At 39.0% G+C, this 23915-nt stretch overlaps 1 protein-coding gene across 1 annotated transcript in view; it reads left to right on the top strand.

The window, feature by feature from the left end:
- The window catches only part of LOC114422612 (protein FORGETTER 1-like), a 74586-nt gene that overhangs the window by 41560 nt on the left and 9111 nt on the right, over positions 1 to 23915 (top strand). Inside the window, exons 15-23 of the mRNA XM_028389059.1 lie at positions 9098 to 9168; positions 9242 to 9414; positions 9621 to 9714; positions 10706 to 10803; positions 10883 to 11018; positions 11198 to 11304; positions 23293 to 23388; positions 23490 to 23577; positions 23674 to 23791. Coding sequence (XP_028244860.1) covers positions 9098 to 9168; positions 9242 to 9414; positions 9621 to 9714; positions 10706 to 10803; positions 10883 to 11018; positions 11198 to 11304; positions 23293 to 23388; positions 23490 to 23577; positions 23674 to 23791 — 981 coding nt within the window. The remainder of the gene's footprint in view (positions 1 to 9097; positions 9169 to 9241; positions 9415 to 9620; positions 9715 to 10705; positions 10804 to 10882; positions 11019 to 11197; positions 11305 to 23292; positions 23389 to 23489; positions 23578 to 23673; positions 23792 to 23915) is intronic.

Below are 23915 nucleotides of genomic sequence, written 5' to 3'. Positions count from 1 at the left end.
TGCCCATGAGCATTATTTTGGAACCATGAGTATGGACCTAATCTATGTATTTAGTACCTCTGGTACTTCTTTTCTATCAATATATTATTATTTTTGCTGATAAAAAAAAAAATGTTGCTTGCCCATGAGTGAAATGGAATATCAAATCCTTTTTCCAAATTTTTGAGCCAACTCCAGCAGAAGAAAATAGCATCCTCCATCACAGCTTTTGATCATTAAACCTTTCATTTGCAAATATAATTCTGTTTTGATGAAACCAGATGCACCAAGTTAAGGCAGTCCACCATATTTGCCATCGCCGAGAGATAATACCCTTGAGATAACCATGGCAATGTTGAAGGAAAAGTTACTATAATTAACATTTACTCACCTTGTGACATAGCTTCCAAAAGAATTCTATGGGATGAAATCAAGCAACTTAGAGCTGCCAACAATGGGGGCCTATGGTGTATTTTAGGAGACTTCAATTGCATTAGAAAATCCATTTAGATGATCTCTCTCTCTTTGGTACTTTTTTTTCTTTTAACCAGACTATCTTCCAGTTGGTCCACTTTTCTTACTGCAAACTGTTGGTCTACTCTTTTACATGACCAAACCACCATAGGTGTGTTTGTGTCATCTTTCCCTCAATAGGTCATGCCCAATTTTCTCTCAAAACCACCAATGCAGCTGCTCGTGATCTTTTTTTTTTTTTTTTGGGGGGGGGGGGGGGTTATGTTCATTCATTCGGCGTAAAATTCTCATCTCTTCTATTTTCTCTCAAAACCACCAATTAATTGACTTATTCTAAAGAAATGTTTATTCTATTCAGAAAAAAATGTTATAAGAGTTTATTGTTCATTTTCAATAAGAGTTTACAAAGGGAAAACTACAGGATAGGGAATTATTCATAATAAAAGCATATTCTAAGTACCACCATGAAAATTCTAATCGGCAGAAATGCCATTGAAGATGCAGGTATTCCTTTCTAACCCCAAAACCCTCAAAATTCAATAAACAGATCATTGCCACAAGATTTGTTTTCCTTCATACCAAACCCTTGAAACAAATGTGTAGAAACTGATCCAACCTACTAGGATATACCCCATGCTCATCAGTTTATTCCAAAGCGGTCACACAACTGGGCAGTGTTAAAATAAATGAGGCACAGTTTCTGACTTAAATGTAGAAGTGACAGACATATCCATGAATAGTCCTGTGAGGTCACCTTTCCTTAAAAAATTAGTCTAATACTTCTGAGTAAAGTTGTCACAACAAAAGCTTTGAACTTAGAAGGAGTTTTAGGGCTTGATTACTTTGAAAAAATGTTTTCAAGTTTCATCAATACTTATAAAAGTGCTATCTCATTTTCACTTGATATCCTGTTATCAAATATTGGTATAGGAAATGGTGAAAACAATATTCTTCATTTTCTGTAATATTTGAAAACAGGAAACAAAGTGAAAATAACATGTCAATTGTTATTAAAAACAGAAAACATATCCTTAAACCAAGAGAGGCTCTTAGAATTTGAAATTGGCTTAACTGAGGCAAAATTGACTTCTTGTAGGAGAATGTTTGAGAAACTGAAAAATTTGCAATAGGTTTAATTATATACCAGTCCCTATTTTCTAATTACTGGTTGAAACTTGGATTGCATTAAACATGATTTCTGTGACAAGTTGTTAGCAGGCAGTAGTTGATTAGTTTGAATTCACATGATATTTTTTGCTGCCTAGAAGTGCATTGACCACTGTATCATGTAACCATGTTTTATTTTTTTTTCTTGCTCTGTATTGAGTCAGTGCCATTGACATGTGATTATTTCATCTATGTTATTTGTTTTTAGCCGACCTCACCTAGTGGGATAAGACTTAGTTGTTGTTGTTGTTGCTTGTAATGTTTTTATTCATTTGGTTCACTTCATTGGGTATGGAGCCTGTTTCCTTACTCGGGCTTGTCCTCCTTAAAGGAAACATTGTGATTAACTAAATATAATTTCTTAATTCTCATGATATCTTTTTTAAAAATCTAATGTGTGAAATTTGATGGTTTTGGAACACATTTGAAACTGGCTGGGTTGCTTGTTTACATTTGTTGAGAATCAGGAATTTAATGTATAGTGATGTGGTAGGATATGGTATCTGATTCAAGGGAAACTGAATATCCTCTAATTATGGGTTAATAGATTCAGAGAAAAGGAAGAAAGAGAGAGAAGGAAAGGTGATTATATTGATAAAGTCAACCCAAAGGAACAACAGATTAGAAAGCTGTTTATATAGACAGTTGCCCAACTGTAACTGTCAACTAACCTTGAGTTAGTTTCTAACAGAAACTAACTAAGTAAAGACTATGGTTAACATAACCAGACTTAACAAAACAGAAAAGAAGATACAGTATTGCTGGTCGAATAAGTATACTCTCCTATACCCCCTTGCAAGCTCAGCAGTGGTTGGTAGAATTCTTCTCAACTACTCTGAGCTTAGATCTGTAAGTAGCAAAGGTAGCAGGGGTTAGAGCTTGGATCTGTAGGGATGTCTGCCCTCTGATCAGCAGCAGGAACATGAACAACTCAAAGATGCTTGCCAATAGCCTTCACTTGAACAAAAAACAAATCAAGCTTGATGTGCTTGGTTCTGGAGTGCAGAACAGGATTATGTGCTAAGGAGACAGTGCTGAGCACTTGCGACCTTATGCTTTCTATCCTAAATAGAGAAAGAGGGAAATAGGTCAAATCGAAAGACGAGGCTGAGCTTTAGCGATGGGCTGGGTTGCGAAGGGTGAGTGTAACGATGGGGCAAAGCAGAGAAGGAAAGTCAAGGGCTTTGTGGTTGTCACAGAAGATAGCAGGAGGAGCATGAGGAAGCTTGAGCTCAACCAAAAGAGACTGAATACAAGACACCTCAGCTGTAGCAAGAGCTAAACTCCTATACTCTGCCTTGGTACTGGACCTGGCCACCACTGATTGCTTTTTAGACCACCAAGATACCAAATAAGGACCAAGAAAAATGGCAGCACCAGAGGTTGACCTTCTGTCATCCGGATCAGAAGCCCGGTCAGCATCACAATAGGCATGGACAGAGTAATGTGATAATGTGAAATTAGGTTGCATATGCAAACTAAAGTTGAGAGAGGCTTTCAGATATCTAAGTATTATTTTGATTGCCATCCAGTGCTGTTCAGTGGGTCTACTCATGAAGTGGCAGACTTTGTTAACTGTGAAACTAACTTTTGGCCTTGTGATAGTTGCATATTGCTAGGCTCCAACAGCTGATCTGTAGAGGGAAGGATCAGCGAAGGATTCATGTCCTGTTTTTGTTAATTTACAGCAACCAACCATGGGAGATGAAATAGGATTGGCTTCATCTTTAGTAGTCTTAGCCAATAAGTCTCAAATATAGTTTGACTGAGTGAGAATAATGGAACCAACAGGCTGAGAACTGACCTCAATGCCTAGAAAGTAGTCAATGTCACCCAAATCTTTGAGAGAGAACTCAGAATTGAGTTTGGAAACCAGAGACTTGATAAAGGTTGAATTATTCCCTGTCACTATAATATCATCTACATAGACCAGCATGTAGATTACAGTAGTAGATTTGGAGTAAACAAACAATGAGGGGTCACACTTGCTGGATTTGAACTTGTTGTTGAGAAGTGTGGTTCTGAGTTTATCAAACCATGATCTTGGGGTCTGCTTGAGGCCATAAATAGCTTTGTTAAGCTTGCAAACAAGCTGCTTGTTGGAAGTTTCAAAGCCAGGTGGTTGAGTCATGAAGACTTCCTCCTGAAGGATGCCATTGAGGATGACATTATTCACATCAAGCTGCTGGAGTTTCCACTTATGAGTAATGGCAAGAGTCAGAAGAATTCTGACAGTAACAGGCTTGATTACAGGTGAGAAGGTCTTATTGTAAGCATACCAAAGTCTTTGATGAAAGCCTTTGGCAACAAGCCTGGCTTTACATTTACTAACTGTACCATCAGGGTTTTCTTTGTCCCTGAAAACCCATTTGCAACTAATGGGAGACCTGGAGGGAGGTAAATCAACCAAGAGTCATAGTCTGATTATTTAGAAGTGCATCGTATTCTGCTTTCATAGCTGTGTGCCAGATAGGATTAGCCAGGGCTGACTTTGTTGGTTTGGTTTCAGCATAAGGAGGAGTGTAGGCTGAATTTGGGGTTTGACAATGCCAGCTTTAACTCTTGTGCACATGGAATGAGTATTATCAGGCCTGATCAGAACTGCAGAGGGTTGCACAGAAGTAGAAACTGCAGGTTCTGGAGCTGGTATTTCAGGAGAGTCTACCACTGGAGAAGGGGAACCAGTATGAACATCTGCTGCTGTGATGGGACTAGTGGAAGAGGATGGAGCCTCACTTGTAGTGTCTGCTGTGAGTGGGGGAGGAGCCATAGTCACTGCAGGAGTGGGAGTTTGAGGCAGAACAGCCAGAATGTTAGGCTGAGGTGTGAAAGATGAAGTACCTGCAGGTTCAGCAAAGAATTGAGGATAAGGAAACATGGCTTCATTGAAGACCACATCCCAAAAATTGCGTTTTCATTATGGTCTTACAGAACGACAATTGCTTAAATACGTTCGTATTGCTGGAAAAGCTAAAGGATCAACTGGTCAGGTTTTATTACAACTACTTGAAATGCGCTTGGATAACATACTTTTTCGGTTGGGTATGGCTGCGACTAGTCCTCAAGCACGCCAATTAATTAACCATAGACATGTTTTAGTTTTGGAGACGTAAATCCTTCCAGCAACAAAGAGACACTTGTAGCCTTTGTGTGATAAAGAGTGGCCTAGTAAAACACATTCCTCAGATCTAGGCTGAAACTTGTGCTGATTGTATGGTCTGAGTAAAGGGAAACAAGCACTGCCAAAGACCTTCAGAAACTTGTAGTCAAGAAGTTTAGCAAACAGTTTCTGATAAGGAACAGCATTCTGAATAGCAGAAGAAGGGAGCCTGTTAATTAAGTACACACTGGAGGTAACAGCATGATCCCAATACTCCATAGGTAAGCTAGCTTGAGACAGTATAGTTAGAGCCATTTCAACTATATGTCTGTGCTTGCTTTCCACAACCCCATTCTGGTGATGGGTATGTGGACAAATGAGTCTGTGAATGACACCAAGATCAGCAAGAAATTTGGTAAAAGGTCTGTATTCACTTTCTCAGTCAGACTGAACAGCCTTAATTGGTAAACTGAACTGAGTTTGAACCATAGTGTGAAACTGTTTGAAAACTGTTAAGGGGTCTGACTTGCTTTTAAGCAGATATAACCAGGTAAATCTAGAGTGGCATCAACAAAAGTAACATAATATTTGAAGTCAGAATGAGAACTAAAGGGTGCTGGGCCCCAAAGATCAGTATATACCAACTCAAAAGGTTTAGAATAAACAGACCTAGAAGGGGAGGAAGGGAGTCTGTGAGATTTACCAACACAACAATGAGAACAAATGTCTGAACTTGTTTTATTTTTTTATTTTTTTTTATTTTTTTATTTTTTTGGAAGGCACAAAATATATATATTATTAATCTGAAAAACAGATATACAAGCACCTCTGGTGCTGCCCTCCAAAAGACCCCAAGCTAACCCGATAAAAGGCAAACCGACTTAGTTTAACCAAAGGATTCCGATATGTTGGAAGACCAGTGGTTAAAACTAATGTCGAAACCTTTCTCTTTAGATTTAAGCCAAGACCAAAGTAAGTACAAAGCCTCGTCCATGACTATATAAGGTTCGAAAGGTTTTTCTTGAAATATCAAAAGATTCCTGTGTTGCCATATAGTGCTAGTTAGGGCAACCCACCAAGCACTCCATCTACTCTGATTTATGTCTGCCCCAAAACCATCACAAAATTGAGCAAAATGATTTAATGGGGAGGCTGGAAGGGGTCCGAGTCCGACAGCCTTGATCCAACCCATTGATTCCCACCACAGCTTTGTTGTCCTTTCACAATTAAAAAAGAGATGCCCCACTTCCTCCTGCCCTTGACCACATAGAGGGCAATCAGCATCTTGAATATCCACATTTCTCCTTAAAAGATTCCCTTTAGTGGGGAGCCTATCTTTAATCAGCATCTGAACTTGTTTTATTAATGGAGGAAATATTACACAACATGAGTACAAGTTTCAGAACATCAGCACTTGGATGACCAAGTCTGGAATGCCAAATGGCATAGGAATCAGTACAAGCAACATTTACAAGGAGTACATGATTCAAACAAGAAGTGGGATTTACAAAGGAGGTAGTATGCATCCTATTTACAGAGATACTAGATTGCAATATAGGTGCTGAGTGAGGCTTTGAGGGCTACGGCAAGTCAGGTAAGTGGTAGAGTCCATCATGACCCACCAATCCATGAAGAAGCACCTCTTTAGAAACCTGGGATATGACCAAAAAATGATTGGAATGAAATTCAAAGAAAACTGAGTTATCTTTGCAGAACTGACTAACGCTAGAATTTTAGTGATAGAAGGGACAAATTTCAGAATTTTGAGAGTTAAAGGTACTTTAGAGTTGAAAGGAGAATGAAAATAGGAGACACCTGAAGAATTTATATTGAGGCCTTGACCATTGCCAATAGTAATCTGATCAGGGCCCTCAAAAGGAGTCACGTTGAGTAGTGGTAGAAGACAATTGCTTGGGTTGGTTGGGTGTTGGTGTAGGTGTTTGGGTCTGAGATTGTTTAGAGTTTTGATTAGAGGATGAGTTGGTATAATCCATAGGTTGCGAGGGAACATAGTTATCATCATACCGACGATGACAAAAGGTTGCCTCATGACCAAACTTAAGACAGACCTGACATTGGACATCAACAAACTTGCTGCCACCATCGCCATGGCCTCCCCCACGACCACCACGGTAAAAGCTATTCCGGCCACCACACCATGGCTAGAGTTGTTGTAACCTCCATTATTGTTAGAAGTGTTGGTGGATGCTTAAGTGAGATGCACTTGCAGGTCAGAATTAGAGGAATCAGTGACTTGTGACTGAGATTCACTTGAATTGGGGTGGAATTATGGTTACACTCAGTGAGATTCACCTAGCCAAGAGTCTTCTTGGTGAGCTTAGCTATATGAGAGATTGGTGATCAAGAAGCAAAGATTCAACATCATCAACCGACATTGGTTTAGATTTATTGTAAATGAATGTTACCGAAGATTCATACTCCATTGGAAGTCCCTCAAGAATAATATCCACGCGCTCACTCTGCGAAACAAAATCACCAATGGAAGTGAGCGAATCGGTAAGCGTCTGAATGTGGAGAAGATAATCCGTGATCTTGCGATTATCGAGAGAAACATTGCGCAGATCCATACGAAGTTGCCTCTTCTTTGTGTGAGCAATAGAATGGAAGTGCGTATGAAGCTTTTCCCAAAGATGCCACGAAGTGTTGCATCCAACACGATGAGGAAGAGTGATATCAGAAATCGTTGATTGAAGCCAAGAAAGAAGAAGCTGATCTTGCTTTTCCAAGTTTAGATACTTCTACGACACAATTCCCGCATGGCCATCGGCAACAGTATCAAATCACGGCAGAATGATCGGAGCAACCAGAAAGTGTGACAATGGATGAGCTTAGACTCTACCTTATATCTGACCAGCAGAATCAGTATATACAGCAGATGGGGATGAGTTCAGACACAGGATGGGATTGGAGATTGCAATGGAGGCGTTTATTCTTCGAAGCTGAAATAAATATGGCTGCCAAGTTTATGCAGGATATAGAAGGGCTCACAATCTGTCCATACAGGCATGACAAGTGGGTTTGGAGGGGGGACCCGACTGGGAGTTACTCAGTGGGAAGTATGTACAAATGAGAATCAGGACAGTATTTAATGAGTTATGGGAACTCCAAATTCCATCTAAACCCGTGTTCTTTGCTTGGAGAGTAATCCGGGATAGGCTGCCTACCAAGACCAATTTACGTTGGAGAAATGCGGAAATCAATGACAGCATGTGCCCATTTTGCAGGAATTTTGAAGAGAATGCAGCACACTTATTCTTTTCGTGCGATAAGGTCTTGCCGCTTTGGTGGGAATCACTGTCTTGGATAAAGGTAGTGGGACCCCTCCCGCAAAATCCAAGGCACCATTTCCTCCAGCATTCCTCTTGCAGGCTGTCGGGTATTAGGAAGGAGTGCTGGCTGAGTTGGTGGATATCCTTAACTAGGTGCATTTGGCACCATAGGAATAGGATTGTCTTCTCAAATGAGAATTTCAATGCCAACAAACTGATGGAGGATGCTATATTCCTTTGCTGGACATGTTTTAGAAATCTGGAAAAAGGATTTGAATTGCCTTTCCATTACTGGTCCAGCAATATCAGGGGTGGTTTTTCATTTTTGTAATGAGGGGAGAAGTATGGTATAGGTATAGGGTAACTACTTAACAGGGTTACTGTCAGATGTTTGGTAGCTTAATTCTTGGTAATTAACTTGTATTAGGCTACCATACTTCCGCATATCCTGGTCCTGATGTGTATTTTGTACAGTACCTCTTGTACTGCTGTTTATATCCAATTTATTAGTATTTTTGCTGATAAAAAAAAGAAAGTGTGACAAACCATGACCTTTGATGACCGGATGAAGCTGATTACACTGAAGAATGTAATTGGAGTTCGTTAGTTTCACTGAAATAGAATGTGAAAACCAAGTCGGAGATGACGGCGGTGGAGGAGGAGATGAAGCAGAAGCCATGAATAATTAGTCAAGGATCGACCTTGCTCTGATACCATAATAGATTCAGAGAAAAGGAAGAGAGAGAGAGAAGGAAAGGTGATTATATTGATAAAATCAACCCAAACGAACAACAGATTAGAAAGCTGTTTATAGACAGTTACCAACTGTAACTGTCAACTAACCTTGAGTTAGTTCCTAACAGAAAACTAAGGAAAGACTATGGTTAACATAAGCAGACTTAACTAACCAGAAAAGAAGATACACTATTGCTGGGCGAGTAAGTATACTCTCCAATATGGGTAATCAATGCTACCTGTCTATATAAACAAGCTCCGTAGGATCTCTCTGACACACAGTTTTCAGTCCAAATATCCCTCAGTTTCTCTCATTTTACAACATTATTAAGATTCCTCTGGTTTGGTGCAGCTGACTCTGGCATTGAATCTACTGACTCTGATGATGAGTTTCAAATATGTGAAATTTGTACTACAGAGGAGGTAGCTATACTTTTTAAAACTCTTGAAGTGTTTTGATACTTGGGATGCAGGAATCACTTACTTTTCCCTGCAGGAAAGGAAAAAATTGCTACAGTGTTCCTGCTGCAGTAAGTTAGTCCATTCCACATGCCTGATGCCACCAATTGGTGATATAGTTCCTGAAGAGTGGTCATGCCATTTGTGTAAGGAGAAAACAGATGAATATCTTCAAGCTAGACAGGCCTACATAGCTGAACTTCAAAAGAGGTATAGAATTTAAACATTTCTCTTGAATTCTTGGAGTCTTATTTGTATGGTACAAAATTATCATTTTATGTTGAATAACTGATTTCTAAAGAAACTGGTTGTAAAAGGCACGTTATCTTCTATCAACCGAAATTAGAAGGGAGATAAATGAAAATAAAAGAGTAGGGAAGTGATGATTGATGAATGTTTTTTATACATTATTTCAGGTATGATGCAGCCTCGGAACGCAAGACAAAAATATTAGACATAATTCGTGCTCTGGATCTTCCAAATAATCCTTTGGATGATATTGTTGACCAGGTAGTAATCATATGCTTGATTCACATTCTTGCTTTGGAGAACACTTGTTAATATGTGCTCAACAGAACTGTTAAAATACAATGTTTAAAGTTAATTTTAAAATGAAGTATGGAGCTGCTATGTGGAAGTCAGAATTATGTTCTCAATCTTGTTATCAGGAACTAATAATGAGGAACAATTTTTATAGCCAATATTTGCAATTATAAACATACATTAGAAGATTGGAAAATATCAGCTCATTGAGTGATAATGATGCCTATGCTGTATTATGATGCATGTTCTCTTATAATACTTGAGAATTTTAGACAAAATAAAAGATAACTAAACTGGTAGGCTGGCTGTTAAGACTGTAATGCTTTGAGAAGTGGGGTCTGATGTAAATTTCATTTAATAATGTGTTGAAAAGAGTACTAGAAATTGTTTTGCTAACATTACTCCATATAAATTAAAAATGCTCGATAAGATTAAGTACGTACATAACCTTGCGCAGTTAATGTTATTTTCCAGTCCCAAACATTTGAAGAAAAGTCTCCTTCACTTTTTTGTATCCTCGTTGGATGATCTTTTTGTGTTATTCATTATATGATAATGTTAAGATAGAGAAAAGTATGAAAGTAGTTATAATATTTTTTACTAATAGATAGCTCTGTCAAATTTATTTATATATTCTGCTCTCTCATAACATTATTATATAATAAGTAACATGAAAGGATCTAAATCTCATACTGGACAAAGTTGGAAGAGCCTAAAATTACATGTCCAATGGCAACATTATGGTTGGAAAGGAATACTTCTAGAGTTCATTCAGGATATGATTATTTTTTTAGCTTCCTTTTGTAGTTTGAGGTGTTTTGTCTCTCTGTCAAACATTCAATCATTGGTCCTTGTTAGGATGTCTTCTTTTTTTGTCTTTTTTCCTCTTAAGAATATTTCTTTTTCTAGTGAAATTGCTAACTCTTTCCTGGCTGCTGTAATTGTCATTTATATGCAGCTAGGAGGCCCTGACAAAGTTGCAGAAATGACAGGAAGGAGAGGCATGCTTGTGAGGGCTTCTACTGGAAAGGGTGTTACTTATCAGGCTCGTAATACGTGAGTTGTTGTTTGCCTCCCTAATTAGTGAACAACATTTGGTAATGGCTGAGTTACTAATTTCTGTGTACCTGTTTAGAAAAGATGTCACTATGGAAATGGTTAACATGCATGAAAAGCAGCTCTTTATGGATGGTAAAAAGTTTGTTGCTATTATCTCTGAAGCTGGATCAGCTGGTGTATCTTTGCAGGCTGATAGGCGAGCTGCAAATCAGGTGTGGAAAACTGATTTGGAAGAAATTTCAACCCTGATATATCATTTGCTGTCTATGTATATTTATGCACGTAGTCTGTTGGAAAGTTCTGATTTACTGAACTTTTAATATGCATTCTATGTGTCATTTGCTGTCCTATGTTCTTCCTCATTTCGTGTTCTTTAACCTTTGCACAACAGAAAAGACGGGTTCATTTAACACTTGAACTTCCATGGAGTGCTGACCGGGCAATCCAGCAGTTTGGAAGAACTCATCGATCAAATCAAGCTTCAGCACCAGAATACAGGTCATTGAGCATTATTGATTGATACTTTTGCTTTTTATTTATTTGGTTGCTTTTCATATTGGTATTACTAATAACCAAGGTTTTATAAATTGATGCTGAATGAACATATTGTCTGCAACAAAACAATATCGCAAAATGATACCGATTCCGAACGAAATCACAGTGGGGTTAAAAATAGCCGAAAAGCCGCAACAAAATGGTGTTGCGGCCTCAACAAGCATTACAAGAATCCGATTTCAGTCTAGACAAATTTTTTACCAAATAATCCCAACAAAAAACAAAGTAAAGAATCAGAGATAGTTAGTTCCCACGGCCAAAACCCCTTTCCCCTTAGAAGATGCTGTGTATATGCAAAAGGGTGGACAGCCAAGAGACTGAAGAAGGAAAATTGTGACTTGTTCGTGAAGGAGAAAGGTGGTGACATGATAGGAGAGAGAGCAAGAGAAGAATGGACATATCAGCATTTGAGAGAGTAGGAGTTATGATAAAATAAACTGAGATAAGATTAAACAAATTAAAATGAAAATAAAAAAAATTAAAAGTGGGGATGGGATATTAGATTGGAAATTTGCTGATTGAAAAAAAGGTGGGAAATTGAAGTTAAAATGGAAAATATGAGCGGGATTATTTGGGTCATGAGAGAGGAGTGAGTAGATTACTGAAATTTCTTTAATGCAAAGTTTAATTTATTAATTAATTGGGTGAGAAATTAGTGAAAAATTGATTAATTAGGTGAGAAATGGAAGGAATTAATTAGACTCTCAAATATTAATTGAGGTTTAAAATGAAATTAATGATCAAAATGGAATTAATTGATATTAGTGTATTAAGTAAGTTTTACTTTGTGATTCAGTTAGGACAGTTGTTAGAACAGTTATGATTCAGTTAGGACAACTATGGTTTTGTTATTTCTGTTAGAGCAGTAACTAACTTTGGTTAGTTAACTGTCTTAGTTAGGTCATGTGTAATCATATCTGTTCTCTTTATAAATAGAGAAACAGAATCAGTTTGTCAAAACCTTTTCATTCTGAATCAACAATAATATCTTCCAGCTTCTTCTTTTCTATCTCAAACTCTATGATGGTATCAGAGCTTGAGGTCTATCCATGGTGACAAATCTGAATTTCGCTTCCGCTACTCCTTTTCATCCGATTTCTCAAAAGTTAGATGATTTTAACTTCCTGCTATGGAGGTAACAGGTAGAACCTGTCATCAAAGCTCATAAACTTCAGCGTTTCGTGGCAAGTCCTTAGATCCCGATTCGCTTTCTCACAGAGGCAGATTGTGAAGTTGGAAATGAAAATCCAGCATACAACGATTGGGAACAAGAAGATCAGATTCTCTTATCATGGCTCCAATTGACTCTTTCAGTTTCAATCCTATCTCAAATTATCGGATGTGTTCATTCATATAGAGAAACAATTTGAGGGGCAGAACACGGCCTTAAGAGAAAATAAGAAAAATGCAGCAGCAATCATCTGGGATATAGCAAAAAATTGGGGGTAAATGCAGCAGAAGACAATGGGAGGATGGAGAAGTTTATGGCAATGGAGGAGAGAGACAGGAATGAGGCAGAGAAAGTGGGGAATCTCAGCTATATCCCATGAACATTGTCACATACAATGTGAGGGGGTTAGGGAGGGGGGTAAAATGGGCAGCAATAAGGAGGTTGATTAAAAAGGAGAACGTAGATATGATATGTATCCAAGAAACCAAAAAGGAGGTAATTGAGAAAACAATGTGCCAAGCATTGTGGGGGGATCCAGTAGTGTCCTGGGAGATGCAGCCAACAGTCAACTCAGCTGGGGGACTCCTATGCTTGTGGGGCGAGAAAAAATTCAAATTGGAAAGGAAGGTTAGCGGAAATGAGTTCATTTGGATGACAGGGCAGTGGATTAGAGAAGCAGTACAAGTTAACATTGTATCTATATATTCGCCGTGTGACATACAGAACAAAAGAATGCTATGGGATGTCATCAAGCAATTGAAATCAGCAAACCAGGGGGGCCTTTGGTGCATCTCGGGGGACTTCAACAACATCAGAGATCCTGCGGAAAGGATAGGAGTGTCCCAAAAGAAGATAGATGAGAGTAGTATAAAAGAGTTCAATGAGTGGATAGATGAGCTGGAGGTGGAGGAAGCGCCATGGGTAGAAAGAAATTTCACGTGGTTTAGACCCAACGGAGCTGCAAATAGTAAGTTAGACCGATTCTTTGTGTCTCCCGACTGGCTCACAAAATGGCCTGGAAGCATCCAACAACCACTGGATCGGAATTTTTCTGACCACTGCCCAGTTGTGCTTTGGTCTAAGATTGTAGATTGGGGCCCAAAGCCATTCCGGATCCTTGATTGCTGGCTTGCGGACAAATCCTTCAGTTCGACTGTGCAGGAGTGCTGGAGGACCCACCAGCAAAGTGGATGGGGCGGATTTGTGCTGAAAGAAAAAATCGAGATTGAAGGAAAGGTTGAAGATATGGAACAGAGACCACTTCAGTGATACATTTAAGAGATACAAGAAGATTGAGGGAGAACTGAATCAAATGGAAGTGAGCACAATACATAGACAGCTAACTAATCAGGAGGTGTTAATGAAGAAACAGCTTCAAGAAGACTTGTGGGTGGTTGCACAGTCTCATGAATCTTTATTACGTTAGAAGGCAAGAGCCAGATGGGTGAAAGAAGGGGACTGTAATTCCCGCTATTTCCACCTGTTGGTTAATGCAAGCCGAAGGGGTAATACACTACAGGGACTATGGATTGATGGTGAGTGGGTTGAAGAATCGGCAAGTGTAAAAGAGGCAGCCTGCCTATTCTTCCTACAAAGGTTCCAAGAGGTGGACCATAATAGACCCCACTTGGATGGTATTGAATTTCAGTCTATTGACCACCAACACAATGACATGCTAACAGGGAGATTTTTAGAGGAGGAAATAAAGGAGGCAGCCTGGGGATGTGGAAGTGAGAAAAGTTTGGGTCCTGATGGAATTAATTTCAAATTCATCAAGAGATTCTAACACTTAGTAAAACCGGATGTTCTGCGGTTCTTGGATGAATTCTATGTCAATGGAATTTTTCCTAGGGGATGTAACGCATCGTTCATTGTATTAATCCCTAAGGTGAGCAATCCGCAGTCGTTGGATGAGTACAGACCGGTCTCACTCATTGGATGCATGTACAAGATAGTAGCCAAGCTACTGGCCAACAGATTGAAGAAGGTTATGCCGCTCATAATAGACGAATGTCAATCTGTATTCATAGAGGGGAGGCATCTACTACAAAGTGCAGTGATAGCAAACGAGGTGTTGGAAGAGGCCAAAAGAAGTCAGATGCCATGTTTAGTTTTCAAAGTGGACTATGAGAAGGCACACGACTCTGTTTCATGGGATTTCCTGGTCTATATGTTAAGGAGACTGAGATTCTATGCCAAATGGATTCAGTGGATAGTGGAATGTCTAAAATCCGTCTTTGTATCGGTCTTGGTAAATGGAAGCCCCTCGGCTGAGTTCTCACCTCAGAGAGTCCTTCGACAAGGAGATCCATTAGCACCTTTCCTTTTCAATATCGTGGCAGAAGCATTGAATGGACTGGTGAGAGAGGCTATCAAGAGAAATTTATACCGGGGATTCGCAGTGGGATCAAATAGAGTTGATGTAAGCATTCTTCAATATGCAGATGCACAATATTCTTTGGAGAGGCCTCGCAGGAGAATGTTAGGGCAATTAAAGCAATTCTGAGGATATTTGAAATAGCCTCAGGCCTTAAGATTAATTTTGCAAAAAGCTGTTTTGGTGCATTTGGTATGCCAGAGAGATGGAAGTCTGATGCAGCCAGTTGGTTGAATTGTAGCTTGATGTCCATTCCATTTACCTACTTAGGAATACCTATTGGTATGTCCTTAAAACAATTATTACATGCTATGAAGCACCGACACCGACACGGATACCGGACACGACACGGACACGGACATGGACACGTGGACACCTGTAATGTCCAAAATATAGAACGTAGTACGAGTGTCGTGTCGGACACTGACACGGACGCGTGTCGGACACCGGACACCGGACACGACAAGGGGCTGGGGTGTCCGTGCTTCATAGATTACATGTACCTGCCATCACTAAAAACTTCATCAATGTCCGAAAATTTTCTAGGGATAACAATGTTTTCTTTAAATTTTATCCTAATCATTGTGCTGTGAAATCACAGGGAACCAATGAAGTCCTACTTCAAGGTTCACTGGATCCTGTTGGCCTCTACACATTTCCACATCTTGCACTCAAAGAATCTGCCTCAGCCACCTTCTTACTTTCAAATTCCAGTGTTGATTCTGCTGTTACTTCTGTTTCTAGTGGTTCTAACACAAATTTCTGATTCCTTTGTAAATGCAGTTTTTGATGTTAAAGCGACACCTAGTACTAGCTCTCAAACTATATGGCACCTTAGATTGGGCCATCCTAATGCTAATGTAATAAGGCTTGTGCTTAATCATTGTAATATACCCATAGTTAATAAAACTATGTTTGAATTTTGTGCTGCTTGTTGTGTTGGAAAGTCGCATAGACTACCATCTTCTCTATCTCAAACTGTATATTCTGCTCCTCTTGAACTTAAATACAGTGATTTGTGGGGACCGTCTTATATTTCATCCTCAAATGATTTCTTATTATATCAATTTTGTTGATGCCTATTCTAAGTTCACTTGGATCTATTTTCTTAAAAATAAATCAGAAACATTTTCTGTTCTTCAGCAATTTAAAACAATGACTGAACTCCAATTTGATGCCAAAATTAAGAGGGTTCAAACAGATTGGGGAAGTGAATTTAGACCTCTTACCTCATTTCTTCAAACCCATGGGATCATTCACAGGCTAATTTGCCCTCACACACATCATCAAAATGGTATTGTGGAAAGAAAACACATGCATATCGTTGAGTTAGGCCTCACTCATCTCAAACAAGCTTCTCTCCCTTTAAAGTTTTTGGATTTTTCCTTTCAAACTGCTGTCTATTTGATTTTTTTTTTATCAGCCAAAATAAATATATATGTATATTAAATGAGTACCAGAGGTACTAAAAGGTACAGGATTAAGATTACAAATGTGACATATTTGAAATCAGCCAGCTATTTGGTCCACCCCAGGATGGGGCACATAGCAGGCCCTATTACAAATAATTGCCCTGCACTCCTAATGTCTACTACATCTAAAACCTTGTGTCAGATTTGAAGACCACTGATTGTAGTGAGTGGTGAAATCCTTCTCTAAGTGTTTCATCCAAGTCCATACCAAAAACAATGCATCCTCCATCAGTCTGTTTGCATTGAAACTGCTATTAGAGAAAACTATATCATTTCTGTGCTTCCATATGGTCCAAGTCAGTGCTATCCACCACCCTTTCCATCTAGACGCAGCCAATCCTTCAATAATATAAGACACATGCTGAATAAAATGTTGTCTTGGGTGAAATGGGAAGACATTCACCAAATTCACCCAAGACAACGATTCCCACCAAACTGGAATTATTTTCCAGCAGTGAAAAAACAGATGCACTGCTGTTTATTTGATAAACAGACTTCCCACTGCTTCTCTTAAATTTCAAGTTCCTTATATTGTTTTGTTTAACAAGTCACTTAATTACAATTTTTTGAGGAACTTTGGATGTTCTTGCTATCCTTTTCTTAGACCCTATAATAAACACAAACTGGATTTCAGGTCACATGAGTGTTTGTTCCTTGGTTATTCCACCTCTCACAAAGGCTACAAGTGTCTCTCTCCTAATGGAAAATTATATGTTTCCAAAGATGTTATCTTCAATGAGCTTAAATATCCATACAGTGATCTTTTTCCACCTTTATCCACCTCTGTCTTTTCTAAGAGTGATTTTTTACCTACTGCTCATATTCCTCTTGTTTCACCTTCCCCTAATGAACTTACTCATTCTTCTCAACATGCTGAAACTAATTCTACTTCTATAAGTGCTGATCCCTCTAGATCCCTTAATATCAAATTCCCTAATTCTCAAAATCTCATGTCATCTTCTCCTCTTTCAAATGTTGAACCAAATTCTGTTACTAATGAACACTCTAACACTGTTTCTGACTTAAACAGATATCCAAGTGAACTGTCCAGTACCTCTTCTTCTCAGTCTCACACTGTCAGTTCTCCTTCTTATAATCATGTTCTTCCCCCACAAAATGTCCATCCTATGCAAACCAGATTCAAGTCTGGAATTCATCAATCTAGGTTGCATCCTTCACTGTTTATGGCACATTGTGAACCTAAGACAGTTAAACAGGCTCTTGCTGACCCTTAATGGTTTGCTGCTATGAATCAAGAGTATGAGGCTCTTCTTAACAATAAAACATGGGATCTTGTTCCTCTTCCCAAAGACAAACAAGTTGTGGGTTGTAAGTAGGTCTTCAGAATTAAGGAGAATGTTGATGGGATTGTTAACAGGTTCAAGGCTAGATTAGTGACTTTAATGAAACATTTTCTCCTGTGACAAAACCTATTACAATCAGGCTGATTATTACTCTTGCTCTCACTAATAAATGGGATTTGTGGGATTTGTTCCAGTTAGATGTCAACAATGCCTTTTTAAATGGCCTTCTTAAAGAGACTATCTACATGCAGCAGCCACAAGGTTTCGAAAGTTCAGATATAACCTTGGTTTGCAAGCTACAAAAGGCTTTGTATGGTCTTAAATAGGCCCCAAGGTTGTGGTTTGATAGGCTCAAAGGAACTCTTTTACAGTTTAGGTTTGTGGTCTGCAAGTGTGATCCTTCGTTGTTTGTTTATAAAAACAAAGGACACATTATCTACATTCTTGTTTATGTAAATGATATTATTATCAATGTTGTTAATGGCGGATGGCGGTTCATGGCGGAAAGCCAAAAATCCGCCATAAAAATATGGCGGATGGCGTAGCGGAAAATGGCGGATGTCATGGCGGACCAAAAAATATATATATATATATATATATATAAACTCATTGAAATTGAAAAAAACAAAAGAGGACTGGACAGGAAAAAAAATTGTGGTGTCAATAGGAAAAAAAATAAAAAATGGGATTGTCAAAAGTAAAAAGTAGGTGTCAATTAGCAAAACGAAAAAAAAAGCTACAGACACAAAAAAGGGGTGTCAAATAGCAAAAACAAAACAAAAAGGGGGTATGAATATACACAGAGGAATATATCACAGCGGGAGGTCAGATCTTCCTTTCTTCTCAGAAGCTCATTCCAAACCTTTTGTAGACTCATCTTCGGCGCCTTCCGCTCTAGATCTTCGAAAGGAAGATCTGATTCGAGAGAATTTGCACCTTAGAAAGGGTGACCTCGCACAAGGCCAATCGGTCGCGGAAGTGCGAAACTGCCTTCGTGCGCGTTGTCACCGCCGTTCGTGCCGGTGCTTGTCGCCGCCGTTCGTGCCAGTGCTCGTTGCCGCCCTTCGTGCCGGTGCTCGTCGCCGCCGCCATGGTGTCGTCGCTGTCAGCCCAACTCCTTCTGCGAAAAAAACAAAAAGAAAACGCTATTTTCTGCCCGCCATAACCGCCATGGCGCCGCCATTCGAAACCCGTCACGCCACCGCTATTCGGTGGCGTTTTTTCAAAAAACCGCCACACCTTTCCGCCATGGCGCTGCCATGGCCGCTTTTTAACAACACTGATTATTATCATTGGTACCTCCAATGTTGTAATTTAGCAACTCACCACTAAGCTGCATTCCAATTTTTCTCTTAAACAATTGGGTAAACTTGACTATTTTCTTGGTATTGAAATCAAATTGGTGGCTGATGGGACTATTCTATTGACTCAAAGCAAATATATCAGAGATTTGCTTTAGAAAACCAAAATTGTAGAAGCACAACCTATTTCTTTCCCTATGACTGCTAATTACAAGTTGACCAAAGTTGGCTCGAATTTATTCAGTGATTCATCTCTCTATAGGTCTGTTGTTGGTGCTCTTCAATACACTACCGTTACAAGACCTGAGTTAAGCATTGCTGTGAACAAGGTCTGTCAATTCATGGCTAATCCTATGGACTCTCACTGGACAGCCATTAAACGCATTCTAAGGTACCTTAAAGGCTCTATTCATCATGGTCTGCATTTCAAGGCTGCTCCTTCCTCCCAGCCTTTTACTATCAAAGCCCTTTGTGATGCTGATTGGGCCTTAGATCCAGATGATAGAAGGTCTACCTCTGGTGTAGTGATTTATTTTGGTCCTAATTTGGTCTCATGGTGGCCCAAGAAACAACAAATTGTGGCTAGATCTTCCACTGAAGCTAAATACAGGAGCTTGGCTCAAGCCATGACTGAAGTTACATGGATTCAAACTTTTAACAGTTATATGTTCCGTTTCAGCTGAACGATTTGCTGTGCCCTCTCTGCAGTAGACAGGAGGAGGAAGCCTCTCACATGTTTTTTAACTGTCCAAGAACTATTCCCTTATGGTGGGAATCCCTATCTTGGACCAAAACCTTGGGAGCTTTCTCCCCCACTCCTAGGCATCATTACATGCAGCACCCGCTTATCCTAAAAGGAAAGAATCTGCAGTCTAGGTGGAAGTGTTGGTGGGTGGCTCTTACCTGGTCGATTTGGCAGCATCGAAACCGGATTGTTTTCCTAAACGAGGCTTTTAATGGATCCAAGCTAATGGATGATGCTATTTTCCTAGTTTGGTCTTGGTTTAGTCAGCTGGAGAAAGGCTTTGCCCTGCCCTACAACTACTGGTCTAGTAATCTATCAATAGCTTTTTCTGTCTAGGGTAGCAGTGCAGGGTTTCTGTGTTCTTTTTAGAGTGGCAGGTGGCTCTCAGGACCTTATGGTTCTGCCAGTCTGCTTGTTTCTACCTTGTAATTTTAGTACCCCTGGTACTCACCGTTATTAATAATCTTTATAATTTGCCGATCAAAAAAAAAATGTTCCGTTTCAGACCCCACAGATTTAGTGGGAGAAGCCCATTGGGAGAATGTTCTAGTTTTGAAGGCCCTGCTGAGAGGTTTTGAGCTGGCTTCTGGATTAAAGATCAACTATGCCAAAAGTCAGTTTGGGATTATTGGAGGGATGGTTAGCTGGACAAATGAGGCAGCTCAGTTTCTGAACTGCAGACAAATAGAAACTCCTTTCTCTTATCTAGGTATTCCAATGGGGGCTAAACCCTCAAGTGCACTGGTATGGGAGCCTCTGATCAACAAATGCCAAATAAAGCTATCCAAATGGGCTCAAAAGAACATATCTATGGCAGGGAAGGTGACTCTTATAAATTCTGTCCTCAACGCATTACCAATATATCTGCTTTCATTCTTCAAGATACCTCAAAAGGTGGTTCATAGATTGGTGACTCTCCAAAGAAATTTTCTGTGGGGTGGAGATAGGGAGCATAAGAAAATACCGTGGGTTAAATGGGAAGAGGTCTGTCTTCCTAAGGCTGAAGGGGGACTAGGGATTAAAGATATCGCTATATTCAATGAAGCTCTGCTGGGCAAATGGATTTGGGCTTTAGCTTCTGACTATCAGCAGTTATGGGCCAGAATTATTAACTCCAAATATGGTGGATGGAAAGAGTTCCAGCTTGGAAGAGAAAAAAGGGGTTGTTCCAACTGGTGGAAAGATCTGAGAAAGATTTACCACCAGTCTCAGCAAAGCATATTTCATCATAACGTGGTTTGGAAGATAGGTTGTGGTGATAGAATTAATTTCTGGACTGACAGATGGGCAGGGGAAAGCACTCTCAAACAGCAATATAATCAACTTTTCATGATAAGCAGTCAGCAACACAGCCTTATTTCCATGATGGGTAATTTCTCTCAGAATAATTGGAGATGGGATTTGAAGTGGAGGAGAAATCTATTTGATCATGAACTTGATTTGGCAGTGAGCTTTGTGGAAGACATTACTTCTATATGCATTCAGAGACATGTGAAGGATATTATGTTGTGGAAAGCTGAACCTAATGGTGTTTACTCCACCAAGTCAGCTTACAGTCTAATGTTGAAGACAAACGATTCTGGTTCACAAGCAAGCATTTCCAAACTAATATGGAACCTGAACATACCCCCAAGGGCAGCAGTTTTCATTTGGAGACTCCTTAAAGATAGGCTCCCCACTAAAGGGAATCTTTTAAGGAGAAATGTGGATACTCAAGATGCTGATTGCCCTCTATGTGGTCAAGGGCAGGAGGAAGTGGGGCATCTCTTTTTTAATTGTGAAAGGACAACAAAGCTGTGGTGGGAATCAATGGGATGGATCAAGGCTGTCGGACCCCTTCCAGCCTCCCCATTAAATCATTTTGCTCAATTTTGTGATGGTTTTGGGGCAAACATAAATCAGAGTAGATGGAGTGCTTGGTGGGTTGCCCTAACTAGCACTATATGGCAACACAGGAATCTTTTGATATTTCAAGAAAAACCTTTCGAACCTTATATAGTCATGGACGAGGCTTTGTACTTACTTTGGTCTTGGCTTAAATCTAAAGAGAAAGGTTTCGACATTAGTTTTAACCACTGGTCTTCCAACATATCGGAATCCTTTGTTTAAACTAAGTCGGTTTGCCTTTTATCGGGTTAGCTTGGGGTTTTTTGGAGGGCAGCACCAGAGGTGCTTGTATATCTGTTTTTCAGTACCACTTGTACTGCTTTGATCAGATTAATAATATATATATATTTTGTGCCTTCCAAAAAAAAACAACAGTAGTTATCAGTCATAATCCATTTCTTCATTCCCGGACTAAGCACATGAAAATTGACATCTTTTTTGTCAAGGAGAAAGTTTTAGCTAAAGAGCTCAAATTGTATCATATTCCTGCTATAGATCAATGGGTTGATGCCCTCACTAAGCCTCTATCACCAACTGGATTTCTCTTTCTTAGGTCCAAACTCAATGTAGTTGAGCCCATTTATGATTCTCAACCCCATTGGGTTTGAGGGGGGTATTAGTGTATTAAGTAAGTTTTACTTTGTGATTCAGTTAGGACAACTGTTAGAACAATTATGATTCAGTTAGGATAGCTGTGGTTTTGTTATTTCTGTTATTTTGTTAGAAGCTGTTATTTCTGTTAAAGCAATAACTAACTTTGGTTAGTTAACTGCCTTAGTCTGGTTATGTGTAATCATATCTGTTCTCTCTATAAATAGAGACAAAATCAGTTTGTAAAAAACCTTTCATTCTGAATCAACAATAATATCTTCCAACTTTCTTCTTCTTTTCTCTCTCAAACTCTGAATTGAAAATAGCTTAATAGTTGAAATCAATTTAAATTATGATAGGTTTTTTATGCTATCTAATTGTAGGTGATTATATATTATATAATGATACAATTTTTTAAATATAATTTTGTGCAAAGTTGCAAGGCATTCACGCCGCAACGACCGCAATCTGCATTGCAGAATCTGCAATACCTGTAGTCATGACAACCTTAACGCAACCACAACTGTGACTGCAATTTAAAATCTTGCTAATAACTAAACTCCAATTAATTGTCTCTACTCTATAGTTTTGAATTTGCTAAATATTTAACTTTAAACTGAGGCCTGAGGAAAAGACTTTGATTGATGTTGCTTTAGGGAAAGAGGAGAAATAGAGGAAATACAGTTAGGGAAGAGGATATATTATGAACATTCATGCTATAGATTATTCCGGGAAGGAGTTGGCTTCCAATATATCATGATCAGGACCGCATAAACTATTATGTGCAATTGACAACTCTGAACATGAGTATATTTGCCTAGCTAAACTCTACATGTATTGTGTGTAATATGTTTCCTTAAATGAAATTTTGTTTCATAGACATATGCTGCTTTGCTTTGTCAAAAAATTGTATTGCTGGTGTGAATTGGTTGACTATTATCAAATCACATTATAACATATAGAAGTTAAGATGGAAGCACTTTAGACTTGATCTTAAAATGGTTCCATGCTAGGTTTTGTTGATGCTCTCCCTAGATGCCATGCCAGTTGTACCTAATCTATATTATCATTAATGTTGTATAGGATACTATTTACAAATCTTGGTGGAGAACGAAGATTTGCATCAATTGTTGCCAAGAGATTAGAATCTCTTGGTGCCTTGACTCAGGGTGACCGCAGGCAAGTTGGATTTAAATTTATCGTTTCTTTTTTCTTTCAATGAGCCGGCATAGATGAACATTGTTTGTGATGTTATTCATGACTTCCTTGATGGCTTGCAGGGCTGGACCTTCGTTAAGTGCTTATAATTATGATAGTGCCTATGGAAAGAAAGCTCTGACAATTATGTACAAAGGAATAATGGAGCAGGTTTCATAATATTCATTGAAAATAACAAATATGTATTTTGAAATCCATAGAAGGAAAAAAATGGTCTAATATAACTATTGACAAATTGTTTTTTAGGATTCTCTGCCTGTGGTACCACCGGGATGTTCATCTCACACACCAGATACAATTCAAGATTTTATTGTGCAGGCAAAAGCTGCTCTTGTGTCTGTTGGAATAGTAAGGGACACTCTTGGTAATTCATTTAATACCCTCTTCTAAAAGTTAGATTGTGTGGTTTGATAATAATAATTTTTGCATGTCTCTTAGTGTTGGCATTGAAGTATTGTTTGGGATCCATATTCCACCACCTAATCTTA

Source organism: Glycine soja, chromosome 8 (genome assembly GCF_004193775.1).
Source record: "Glycine soja cultivar W05 chromosome 8, ASM419377v2, whole genome shotgun sequence".
In the NCBI taxonomy this organism is placed as follows: domain Eukaryota; kingdom Viridiplantae; phylum Streptophyta; class Magnoliopsida; order Fabales; family Fabaceae; genus Glycine; species Glycine soja.
This window is presented reverse-complemented; position numbering and strand designations above follow the sequence as displayed.